The sequence below is a fragment of the Chroicocephalus ridibundus genome, chromosome 4 (genome assembly GCF_963924245.1).
Source record: "Chroicocephalus ridibundus chromosome 4, bChrRid1.1, whole genome shotgun sequence".
In the NCBI taxonomy this organism is placed as follows: Eukaryota; Metazoa; Chordata; class Aves; order Charadriiformes; family Laridae; genus Chroicocephalus; species Chroicocephalus ridibundus.
Window position 1 is genome coordinate 28,811,168 of NC_086287.1, and position 13,029 is coordinate 28,824,196.

General features: G+C 46.3%; 1 protein-coding gene across 4 annotated transcripts in view; it reads right to left on the minus strand.

The window, feature by feature from the left end:
- Window positions 1-2,187: 2,187 nt before the first annotated feature.
- IFT43 (intraflagellar transport 43) overlaps window positions 2,188-13,029 on the minus strand; it is a 46,574-nt gene continuing 35,732 nt past the window's right edge. For all 4 annotated transcript variants that reach the window (XM_063333705.1, XM_063333706.1, XM_063333702.1 and 1 more), the window contains 4 exons: window positions 5,077-5,149; window positions 3,665-3,740; window positions 3,254-3,316; window positions 2,188-2,438 (listed from right to left, as the gene is read on the minus strand). In XM_063333705.1, the coding sequence (XP_063189775.1) occupies window positions 2,328-2,438; window positions 3,254-3,316; window positions 3,665-3,740; window positions 5,077-5,149 (323 nt within the window). In that variant the 3' untranslated portion in view covers window positions 2,188-2,327. The remainder of the gene's footprint in view (window positions 2,439-3,253; window positions 3,317-3,664; window positions 3,741-5,076; window positions 5,150-13,029) is intronic.

Here is a 13,029-nt window from a genome sequence, read left to right on the forward strand (position 1 = left end):
AGCAATAGGCTTGGCATGACTCCTGCATGGAGCACTCAGTGGCTTCAGTCCTAACTACTGCTTAGTTATCCACTGCTAATGCTCCGTGTGGCCAGCAATGCCACCTCCCCAAGCCCCTAAAGAAAACGCAACACATAATATGCCACATATCACACACCATACCTCTGCCCGGGCAGCCAGAGATGCTGGATTCGCCGTTCACCCACCCTTGTACCTCAGGCCTGGGCATTTTCAGCTTTTGTGGTCATTGAAAACTGGTTGATTTGCAGTGGGTGACTCTGTGGTTTTATGAGGTGACACAAAAGTGCAACTCCTGTGTTTTGACGCACTGACTGAAGGGAGAAAGGTGGGCTCACCTCTCAGCCTCCCTTTCTCTCTCTGTTCCGGTTGTTTTCCTGCGCTCCCCCTCAAAAAACCGGAGGCAAGCGCAGCATGGTAGCAGGACAGATACTTCGCTGGTAGGGACACGGTGCAGAGACACAAGTTTCAGTGGGGGTACTGGTAGTCTGTTTTGAGCCACTCCTCCAACTACCAAAGTTTGTCCTCTCATTCTCGGGGCACAGAAAGTTACATTTGCTTCACACCTCAAAGAAGCTAGAGTCTCGCTGCTTCCATCACTCACTGGAAGCAGACACCACTGGTGAATCCAGGCAAGCAGCTTATAGGAGCAGTGTGGATGAGAACCTCAGATCAAGTAGAAGGGAGCAAATCCACGCTAGATAGTCCTACAGTTTGCAATCGAGAGGAGAGTGCCTCTGCTTTCTCTGTGATCCTTGAGGGATGAACTGAACAAATCTATGGCCCGTCCCCTTCTCCCTTTACCACTCTCTTCCTCTCAGACTGGCTTGTTGGGTTTGTCTGATTTACTAAACTAGTTTGCTGAATTTAATCTTTATTTTTTCCGGAATTTAGGAAGCATTCTAAATTCTCTCTGACCAAGAATCATAGGTGTGTCAGAAAAATAGACAGTAGCTCAACTGGGAAGTTTCTGCTCATACCAAAACGGGCTTCTGTGCTCAGAGAAAGACTTTGGGATTATCCTCCATACACTGGTCTCCCAAGCTTCTGTCTCACCTAGTTTTCTAGTTATAGGGGAGATTTCTTGGTTTTAAAAAGCTTAGTGTCTCCTTGAGACAGATGAGCCTCCCCTTATTTTGGTGGCCTCAGACTGGAACCTGATTGCTTCTGCCTTGTTGGTGGAATTGTTTGGCCTGTCAACTCCGATCTGAAATTCTGCAGAGTACCGAATTCACACTGCGTTATTTGACCTGTCCGGCTGTCAGTACAAAAGCAGAAATGCAATGCTCTATCAGACTGACCAAACAAGCTAAGAAAAGCAGCACAGCAAGCCTTCATCCCAGCACCTGCACTGCTCCCCAGGAGCATATAGCAAGATTCTCCAGCGGAACAAGGCTTTGAAGGACGTTGGCTTCGAAGTAATGTTACTGTTTCCTGCAAATAATGACCACGGTTCTATGGGGACAGGGCATTAACAGCTAAATGGATTTTTCTTCAGATGACAATAAGCGTGGGTTACTCGGTTCCAAGGAGACACCCACCAGGGAGTTACCTCGTTTCAGGGCAGCAGGCTCCATTCTTTCACATGCACGGAATAAACAGTATTTTCTTTGCAAAGTACCTATTGCCTGAAGCTATCTCCGTTCAGACCATGATCTCATCTGACTGCAAAAGCTAAGCGGGGTTAGGCCTGGTCAGAACTTAGCTGGGACACCTCGAGGGAAAAAAGAGGTGCTGTGAGAAGCGGTGTTGGCAGTTTAATAGGTGAAGCTGCTTCCTCTGAGTCAATGCAGAGGTAATATTCCAGGAGAGAGGTTAAACTAGCAGGGGATGGCTGGAGGCTGCGGGATGATATGTAAAAAGGCTATCCTGACAACTTGTGACATCTGTTGTGAGGAAAACGGTAATCTTGATGTCCTAGGCAAACAGATCCTATCAGCCTAAGTTTTGCTGATAGCCACCAGTGAAAACCACGCTCCATTGTAAGATGGTCCACCCCGAAGAGGCTGCATTTCCATAGAGGAAAGATCGACTGTTGCAGTTATCTGTAAAGGTGCTAGTGAGGTTGAAGTGACTGTTCATAAGTAAATATTTTATTGTGTTTAGAATTCTTAATCTCTTTTAGGAACAAAGTTTTTATATTAAAAAATAACCAAAACTTCTCCCAAGTCAGTTTTCTTACAAAGAAAGTTCCTATTTATTTTCATGTCTGAAATAAATTCTCAAATACAAACAAGTGAATAAAAAAAATTGAAGTGTGAACCTATTTACAGGGAATGCATGTATGAGATGTCTGGTGTGCCAGTGCTCTAGGGCAGACTGAGGTGATCCTCTCTCTCAGACTGTCCCAGGTCCCACTCAGTCACTAGTTCTGAGGACACCTCTGTGAAGACATGGTCCCAATTCCAGCTGACATCATCCTACCGAGAGGAAAAAGACAAACATGCTGAAATGTTACTGGTGACACCCAAAGGTCTCTGAATGATGCCAAATATTCAAGATGAACAGCAAAGAGGGAAACCAAATGGCAACTGCCTCTGCCAGGGAAGTCCCAAATTCAGTTGGCTAGAACAGGAATTCTAGCCAGAATGAAATGTAAATCCCTGCTACAATTTAAGGAATTTGACAGAATTATTCATGTTGCAAAATTCCGTAAAAGACAAATTTTTTTGACACTTGTTAATCTTAGATACTCCCAGGCAGTATGCAAAGAGGAGCCATAAAAATCTTCAACCCTTCTGTATTTCTGCTGAAGCATCTGCAATTATGAGCTGCAGAAATCCTTCGTCGCAAGCCCTGAGCTCCTGGCCCCCGCAGTTGTATTAAGGTTGTTCCGTCCCACTTTAACACATTTCTCTGCCCAAAGTCCAAATGTTTCTGCCTTTGTCCCTCTGTACTGCCCTGCAGAACAACATGGAACTCACAGTGGCTACCAAAAGACAATACACAGAGCACTGTTTCTGCAGGGATCTGTGACAGCGCCAGGCCCCTCACATTTTCCTTATTAGCTCTTTCATACTGAAGAGGCCAATCATAGTGATAGAGAAAGTCCTATATATCTTTAAAATAATCTGCTGGGGAAATCAGACCTCCATCCTCTAGGACAAGCACCTCTTCACAGGCTCCTCCTCATCTCTCTCCTCCATCCCACCGACAAAACCTTGCTTTCCAAGTATAGTCTGAGACACATAAGAAGCTTTTGCCTTGTTGGTGTTCCCACAAAAGAAAGACTCACCTCTCGTAGTTCATGCTCTGGAGCCAAAACTTTGGTGAGAAGCTTCAGGTCAACCTCTCCATCCTATGAACACACATAGTCACAGTCTTACAGACAGTGAGAAAGGGGACATCATCATTTCACCAGGTAGGTTTTGCTAGAGATAGGCACATTTGCCTCATAAGGGACATATACTTTGCCCAGGACAACAGCAGGAGCCTCAGCTGAGCAGCAGATACCATACCCACACTATTTACAGGCACAAACAAGCATGAAAGCCACACTGCAGAGATGAACAGACTTGAAAGCAGACTGGAAGTTGTTTGGATGATAGGGCTGTGTATTTTATGCAGCTGGGTATCACTGTGGAGGACGATGGGAGCCCGAAGGAGAGGGAGTCACATCGGTCACACCATAGCAACATCCACTCACCAGAGTCTGAAAGGCAGCATACTTCATCAGATCTTTGTCCAGGTCATGGTACGTCAGCACTCGGTTCACCTGCACACTGCAACCAGAAAGGGTCAAAGAACAAGCCTGGGTAAGCGTGGAAGCACATCTGAGGAGAAGGGTGGCATGAACAGGAATCTGGTGACACCCATCTCAAGCGTCCACAACCCCCATTCAGCAAATCTCATTCAGAAAATGAGCAGTCAATGACAAATTTGCATGCCAGGTTGTGCACATGCATAAAAATGGGAAGTGGAGCAGCCACTGTCAGAGGCTGTCAGAGAAGGCAGCACGCCAGAGAGAAGATCCACAGACTAGCTGCAAGAGCCAGAAAGAAAACAGGAACATAGTGAACATTGGAACAGCCCCAGCAGGCTCTGAGAGCCCTACCACACAAGCTACAGAATAGTAGGGACCTTGTCACTGCCATGTCGGAGCTGAGTCACAGCTATCAAACACAATTTTTTAAAATGTAGCCTCCAAAGAGAAACAGGGGCTAGGGGCATAATGCACCGTTGTGCCATGCTTCCTTTCACAGGTAGTATAGAAAATACCTATATTAATTTAATTTCTGTTTGTGTTTGTCTTTTCTATTGCAGAGAGACTATGGATACAGGAGTAATAGATGGGATTATAAAAAAAGAGAGAAAAAAACCCCACGAACTCTGGTGAGAGACTAAGTAATTTAAAATTTTCTACTATAACGTGTCATTTATTTTTGTTAATAGCTATTTAATTACAATACCTACTCCACACTTGTGAGAGGAGTAAGATATCCCACCCCTCCAAATGAGGGTCCCTAGAAATCCCAGTCTGTGATGTTGGCAATAGGCCCCACAGGGAAGAGAAGACTTTACTGATACATTTAAGATAAAATCCCCAAATCTTTCATTTTTTAAAACTTGCTGGTTTCCCTTGAGCTAACCCCAAGACTATTCTGATAACACCTTCAAACAACAGGATTGTACTCTGCAAATGAACTAGGCACTTGAGTAAGAAGGGTCCTGGGGAGGGCAAAGCAGCCTACCACCGTGTGTAATCAAAGCATGTGTGATAATACATGTGTACTGCGGGCATTTGAGGTTATACAGGTAACCTTAAATCAAGCACTGACTAACTTTTCAGAGTTTGATTTTGCAACATCAAACATGTTACTGTAATGTAGTTTTTGTATATAGAGAGAAAATATACAGTAATTGCTTTCTCTGTGTAATAGGAAACAAGAAGTTTGCACTGTTCAGCTTGGAGCCCCACTGACACAATACACAGCATCGGATCCTGCTGAATGGCACCGCCACTGGCATCCAGAGAGCGTGAGATAAGATGGAGTTTAATTTCACCAGCCATTTCGCACTGCTGATGAGAGCCTCAAGAACACCTGGCAGTGCTCTTACCTGGGAGGAGCTGCCACTTGCATGGCCAGGTCTTCCTCCTGGACTTCCTCCAAGTCAGGGATCACGGGAATGTCTGCAACAAGAGAAAGCTGGAGCAGTAAGTGGGGAGTGTTATGCTCTCCTCTCACTAGAGAGAAAGGGTCCCTTGCTTCACAGATATGAAACAACCTGTTTCTTATTAGAGAACACAAGAGAGTTATTTGGCAATGATTAAAAATACAATGTTTAATATTAAAACAAGGCAATAGAGCTTTGAAGCTTGGGGCCACAAGAAGTACTGCAAGAGGAGTAGATTTGCGCTGGGTAGGACTCCATAGCCATGGACTGTCCATTTGAACACAACCTTGAAACTGAAAGAAGCCGGCTGCACTAAACCCCGCCACCTGCTTGCCATCATCCTAAGACTGGCAAGAATTTTCTTCTTATGAGATGTGTTGTTATTATTTGCTTAGCTCAGCCACCAGTCACCTAGACTCTGTTAGAAATGAAACGTGTGGCAGAAACTGAGAGAAGCCAAGTAAAACTGCATGCTGAAGGAGCTGCTGGCTGGGTCTCAGACTGAGCAGAGGCCTGTGACCTTCCTGATAGCTGAGGAAGGAAGTGCTGGTGGTCTAGCAGATACAAAGACCGGGGAAGATTCACCTAGCTCTAATGTCATAAACCTTTTTGTGATTTCCAGTGTGACCCTGGAATTGGCTGATGTGTGGATCACTGGGTATCCCCAGCACAAGGGCTATGGCTACTCCATCTAAAAAGGATGCTAGAGACAAAAGAATGAAGGAGGGGAGGAAGAACTGGGTACATGTTCTGAAACTTGCTAAAGGAGTAAGGCTTTGCTGCTTTTTGATTTGACAAAGTCCTGCAAACAGATGGAGATTGAGACAGCAAAGACAGAGAAAGGAAAAGGTAACTGGAGGCGCAAATCAAGGACAGAGTACACCAGCACAGAGCTCCTTTAAAGATTCAAGTCCACAAAGGCTCTCCAGAGACACTGAGCCCTCAGACCGTGGAGAAGCTGGTGCTTCGGCTCTGGGAAGAGGTTTCACTTGGATAGCGTGCAATCACTGGAGCAAGCAGGCTGCTCCCAGCTCTTTCGGCAGCGTGGGCATGCCACTGCTGGACGGCAGCAGCCAGCTGGCCTGGCTTTGCCCCGTTTTGCAGCCCAGGCTGAAATGAATATTCAGAAGCTGGAGAGATGTTCCCACCTGTGGCGCTCAGGGCTCCGGGCAGGGTCTTCCTGAAAAGCCCCTTGTCCGGCCGCCTGCCAGAGCTTCGCAGGCTCTCAGCCGCCCTCTCCTGCTGAACATCCCCTGCGCATCCCTCCGGCTGGCCGGCCGGGAGGCAGCCCTCGCCCAGCTGCGGCAGGACATGGGTCAGCCCAGGCCTTGGCGCGGTGGCTGTTTGGAGCCGGCCACACAGTGGGATTTCTCGCTAATTGGCTGCCTGGCGGAAGGCTGAGCAGGACAGGGGCTGCCGTGAGAGCCTGGCCACAGCAAAAGGCAGTGACAGCTTGGCCGGCCCCAGCAGAGCTGTGCCTTCCAGTTCCCCTGCCGCCCAAAGAGCAGATGCCTGCAGAGCGGCTCTACACTACAGCAAATTTCCCAAAGACATTTAAAGGGAAACTGCAGCAAACAGACCCCCAGGCTGTCCCTTAGACAGAGGAGGCACTTGCAAGAAATGCCCCACCAGTGCCTTGCTGGGCATTTGGGGCAGATCTCCCCCTGCTTTCTGCTTGTAAGGACAATGCACAGTAGAAGCTGCTATCCTGCTGGCTCTTCCCTGCAGGCGCTCCTAACTCTTGGTAAAACTTATAGCAAAATGTAATTACGGGACAAGAGTATCTTCATGGACAGACAGACTGACCTGTGGAGGCAGCTGCTCAGTGATAACATGGAAGAAAGTCCCTGTATATAAGCAACAAAGACTAAAGAGGGAACAGACTGGTAAGACTGGTCCAAGGGGAGGAAAGAAGCACTGTGCAGAGGTGACCTGTTAAGTCCAGGCAAACAAGCATGAGAAACAGTCTCATCTCTCCTAAGCTAATTTATCCTTTTCAGCAGGACACTATGAATGTTGCTCAGCAAACACAACTGAATGAAGAACTACCTGGGAACAGAGATGCCTTCACCCACAGAGCAGCATTCCCTGCAGCAGGAGAAGGTCAGATTCTTAGCCTCTTTTGACAGCAGAAATGTGGAAGGTGTTTGCAGCAAACTGAATTTCTTCCCTCAGTGCTCATTTTGGCAGCCATTTCTGGGGTCTCCTCTTCCTGGTTCCCTTTTGCTTTTATCGCTCTCTTTTTGCACTGGAAAAAACTGTAAACTTAGGGTCCGGATCAGTGATGTCCCATCCATTTTGCAGGTTCCCAAAGACTCCTGGATTCTCCAGTACTGATTTTATCTCATTGCCATTGAATTCCATGGAGAGATTCCCAAACCCCTTGCAGAGCGCCACCTCTACTCTGCATTAGCAAAATCCAGGCAATCACGTAGAAATTCTTTCCAAAAGAAACTCAAGGCTCCAATATTTTATAGACACTTTGAAAATATTTCAGACAGAAGAGCTGGAAACGCTCTGGGGGCTCCTGCCAGCCCCTCCAACAAAGGCCAGTGCATGCTTGTTCTTACTGCAAAGTGCGGATGATTTGTCCATTTCTAGGCAGAAGCAATGCCCTTTAGGACTGTCAGACTGACAGGAAACTGAACAAAAATGTCGCAAATTATAAGAAAATACCAGCTCCCCAGGCTAACTGCTATCAGTGGCAAATCAGTCCTAAAATATTTGGGTCTTTATTTCACTTGTTACTCATAATTTCCTGTTCCCTCTGCCAATTCCCAGGGTGCCACCTCTCCACAATCCCTCTCCCTTCTTTCTCTGTACAGTTTGCAAAGCGCCTCAGTTCTCACTTTATCACCAAGGAGCCAACCTTTCCCCTCACTCAGTCTCCAACCCCCTAATTGTTTTTGTTGCTCTTGCTAGGACCCACATCTTTTTTTCCAGTAAACTCTGGTAACGCAGCCAAGGCATGGCACTGTGTCAGCTGCAGGGGGAAGAAGCACGTGGGCTGCAAAAGCATAGGCATATGCTTTACTTTTGATATCCCCATTAACTGCAGTTGAGTTACTTACATATAACATTAGGACATGCAGAAATGTCCACAGGACCACGTCCTCCCAGCCTCGCGCTGCAGCACTCCTGCAGCTTTTTCCGACAACAAGTTTACATTACAAACCCCCACTCTGTGTTACTTTGTTCTGTGACCCACTTTTTCCCCTCCTGTTCAGTGTGAGGGTTTCAGATCATTTTCCATCACACTGATAAAACCTATGGTTTCGGTACAGGATCTTGACACATACTTTACTGTCCAGGCTCTCATGCCTGAATTCAGTGCCCGTGTAGGTAAACCTTAGAAATGACTGCACAACGTACATACATGCTAAGGAGCTACCTGTGTGCAGAACCAAACACCTTCACAGACACCAGGCCACTGCAACGAAGTGAAAAATGGCCTGTGCATTACGAAAAGGAAATGTTTTGCAGCTGAGAAGAAGGGGTAGCTTCAAAACCTGGAAACAAAAAGTGATTCTCTGCAGTTTAGCTCTAGGTTTGGGGTCGGGCGGGGAGGGAGGTTGTGTTACTCAGCTGCATTTTGGAGGAGAGAGCAGCTTCCATAGTCTTTAACAACAACCGTTTTTAATCAAAACTGTAGGCAAATTTCGGAAACAACAGGAAAATCTTATACCTTCAGCTGTTCTTCCCCCACTTGCTTGCAGACTTAGAAATCAGAACAAACTGATATGCTACTAATAGTAAGAAACACTAAAAGAAAAGTTGAGTTACTGGTAAAAAAATACTAATATTAAAAAAGGGAACAAATCAACTACAAACCATCTTACCACCCTTGGTCTCCCAGCTGGCCTCTGAACAACATGCTGCAAGGTACTGTTATCTATGCCACCTCCTCCAACCAGTCTCCCCCAGACAGAACCCCTTTGATTCTCCATTTCATACCGCAGGTAACATTCCCCCAGTGACTGCTCCTGAAAACAACACTCACTCTCCCCCTGAGAGCAAGCATCCTGCTTTTATTGTACCTGAAGGGAGGGGAGACTAGGTAGACACGTGTCAGGTAGTGTTTTACAAGCTGAAGAAATGAGTGCATGCAACAGAAGATGGAAGGGGGAACATAAAAACTCAGTGCATGCAGTGACATTAAAGACGAATGGATGAGGCTTCTCTTTGTGGCCCAAAATGACTGGAAACAGAGTAACACAAAGCCTTTCCCCACGGATTTCTCAGCCCATAAAGAAAAAAGATATTGGCTTTAGAAACTGCTTGTGCTAGAGACTGAAAAACTGAGTGAGCACTTAAATGCCAGATGACCATTGCAAATTCGCCTCCATCTCCCAGATGATGGTGAACAAAGAACGAAACCAAATGCGTGTGTATCCATGCAGAAGTCATGGTGGAGTAGGAGAGACACCAGAACCAAATGCTGGTTAACAGGGGAGTTATAATGTACTGCACCAAACTGATTGCCTCAAAACATTTAAATCCCAGCATATAAGTAAGAATAGTATCTTTATTACAATAGCCAGACTAAACTAGGTGTTACAAAAAAAGAGCTTTGTAGCTAAGTTAGGGCAAGACACAAAACGCATAAAGCAGAAGCGTGTGAATGGTAGGAGGAAAAGACATAGGGGAAAGACTGAGAGTGACCTGCTACGTGCAGATAGCCAAACAATAAGCAAGGAACAGTGGCTTTTTAAGTCATAAACAAAAGAGAGCTTTATGTGTTCATATCAGAGTACATGCAGTAACCATCCCCTTCCTTATCTCATAGCAAATAACTTCCTGACAGCTGAGGAAGACAACCACAGAAAGCGACAAGCAGGCAGTGGAAGAACCAGCACCACCTTAATACCCAGTTGCTCTTGCAAGTTGGTGAGTTGCACTTCCCCTCCCAGGTAGAGCTGATTTTTGGTTTAGTAGCAACACCTGCAGGCTGGGTCCCTTAAAATCCTGCAAGCTCACAGTAAGATCTGCTCCCAGCCCCAAAGAACTAAGTTCTCTGTTAGATACAAGACAGCACGTAAGTGGGAACAGACAGAACCTGTTCAAGGTCAGGCAATAAATCAGTGGCAGAGCTCGATCTAGAAACCATGTCCCAGGTCAGGCCTGCAGTTAGCCAGCAGTGTGGTTGCCACTTTTTCCCTGAGCTGCTTAAGAGCCTCCCAAGCCAACATCCTGACACCACAAAAAATTCCTCCATCTCACCCAGTCTGATTCGCTTCCCCCAACTGGGTGAGTGTTTCAAAGGCCAGTTCAGAACACCCCTGCAGTGGGGACGGCGCTGCCCTCCCTGTCCACACGCCACCATAGCCAGAGAACACAAAGAGGGTAGTGGCTTCTGGAGCTGGCAGTCCCCTGCCACGCAGCAGGCATAAGAATGAAACTAACTTTAGTTTAAGTTGCTTGCTTATAAAATGTAAAACTGAAATAATTACAATATCTCTGCTGCTGCAAAACTTTGTTTTACTGAATGCTGTTACCTTCTGCATCACGTTTGGGGAATTTTAAACAGGCAAATGGAAGAAGGTCTGATTGAAGATGAAGTTAAGTGAAAGAAATTGGTCTCATTTAGCACATGACAGGATTCATCTGTGTTCCCAAGTCCACTGAGGTAGCATCATGGGCGTTTCATATTCATGAGCTGCTGCGACACTGTGTCCCCTCATTTACAAAGCACCGTGTTCAGCAAATTCTGTCCCTGTGGACACTCCGTGCATTTCATGGTCTTGTCAGAGAGACATCAAACACTTCAGTAACCAAATACCAGAAAATGGCTTTAATTAGCGCATCTCAATGCAATAAATAATTTTTCTCTCTAAGTGGAAAAATGGAGAATTAAAAAAAAAAGAAAAGAAAAAAGTGGAAAGCAACAGGCAAAAAAAAAAATCTTCAAAAAACCATAAGGAACAAGGGACACAGACAGCTTCTGCTGAACACACAAACAAGCTTCAAGCCTCTTGGAAGCTTTCTCAGGAGAGCAGCAGGCAAATGTAGAGGATAAAAAACACTTCTTTGGATGTTTGGACATTAATTTTATAGGGATGCCTCTCCCTGACTGAAATTGCCCTACTAGTAGGCCAATATGGAGCAGCGTACCTGCCTGATCAGCCAGCAGGGAGATGAAAACAGTAGCATGAAAAGCAGGCAGTACCACAGCTAGTAGGGCACTGCCTTAAAAGCTGAGACAAGCAGAAGATAACCTGAGTGTCCCATGTCCCAAAGCACCCTTTTGAGAAGAGAATGGTAACAGCACAACCTGTCTAGGCTGATGGGAAAAGGCACCCAGTGAGTGTGTGCCAGAGGATTCATAGGATCTAGGGGAGGTCACGCAGCAGATTCAGTACTGACTCTCCAGCCTTGCCTTAAAAGATTATGCCTTTACCTTGCATCAGACAAAATAATTTTTTCTCCAGCCACCAAGCTCTGATGATACTGTCAGCTAGAGGGATGACTGGCTGGGAGGTTGGGTGGTCCATGAGACACTCTACTTGCTTCAATAGTGCTGTGCTTTCACAGACCTCTTGGCATGGCATGGCTTCTTCCTCACCTGAGAGCTTGCTGGGGACAAGCATCAGGCGTATTTGCTCCTTCCCAAGGCTCCTACTGACTCTGCCTAGTTTCAACCCCTGGGAAGCATGAAGAGAGACAGGGCACAGAACAGCCCTGTCAGATGAGGGGCCAGTTTTGGGCCCCTCGCTACAAGAGGGACATTGAGCTGTTGGAGCGTGTCCAGAGGAGGGCTACAAAGCTGGTGAGGGGCCTGGAGGACAAACCTTATGAAGAACGACTGAGGGAGCTGGGGTTGTTTAGCCTGGAAAAGAGGAGGCTGAGGGGAGACCTTATCACCCTCTACAACTACCTGAAAGGAGGTTGTAGAGAGATGGGGGCTGACCTCTTCTCCCTGGTGACAAGTGATAGGACGAGAGGAAACGGGTTCAAGTTACATCAGGGGAGGTTTAGATTAGATATTAGGAGACATTTTTTCACTGAAAGGGTTATTAAACATTGGAATAGGCTGCCCAGGGAGGTGGTGGATTCACCATCTCTGGAGGTGTTTAAAAAAAGGGTAGATGGGGCACTGAGGGACATGGTTTAGAAGTGGCTCTTGTCAGGGTAGGCTAAAGGTTTGACTTGATGATCTTAAAGGTCCCTTCCAACCTCAACAATTCTATGATTCTATGATGAGTCGCTGGGCTCAGCCCAGGGCTTCAACAGGTAGTAATCCCTGTCTTGTATTGTGCAAGAAGAGCAGATACCGATGGCTTTAAAGATGAGAAATCTCTTAATGCTTGTTCACCAGCAGCAGAAGACAGGAGAGACTGGAGGCCAGGCTCAGGACCTGGAGTCCACCATACTCCTGAGGTTATCAGCATTTAGAGCGGTAACACATCTCCTAGCCTTACCAACAGCCCCCTGACAGAGCACTATGCCTGCCCTCCTTTTCAGTAACATCTTTTTTCCTCTTTTCAAAGGCTGTTCCCCATTCCTTTGCAGTATTCCCCTGCTGAAACATACTCAGAAGGTGGTGGGGCAGCAGATGAGAAGGCATGAGGTGCCCAGGGAGGGTCTGGTGAACTCAGAAACACAAAACCTTCATTGACAATGCTGGAGATGAGTGACTTTGCATTAGAGCATTACTGTAGCAGGGAAAGCAGCTTCTCAGGATGCTCCTGTGGAAGTATGTTCAGGAGCAGGCGTGTCTGATTCTATTTCATCCTCTTCATGTAACGCTGGAAAAACAAGACAAACTACATTTCTTTTATGCTAAATCCTTAGGTTTTTTATTTTTTCTTATATATATTTATTAAAAAATGCCTCTTTGATCGGCAGCACCCATGACACTTCCACATCCAGCAACTCCTCAGAAGCCTCCCTCCCTCC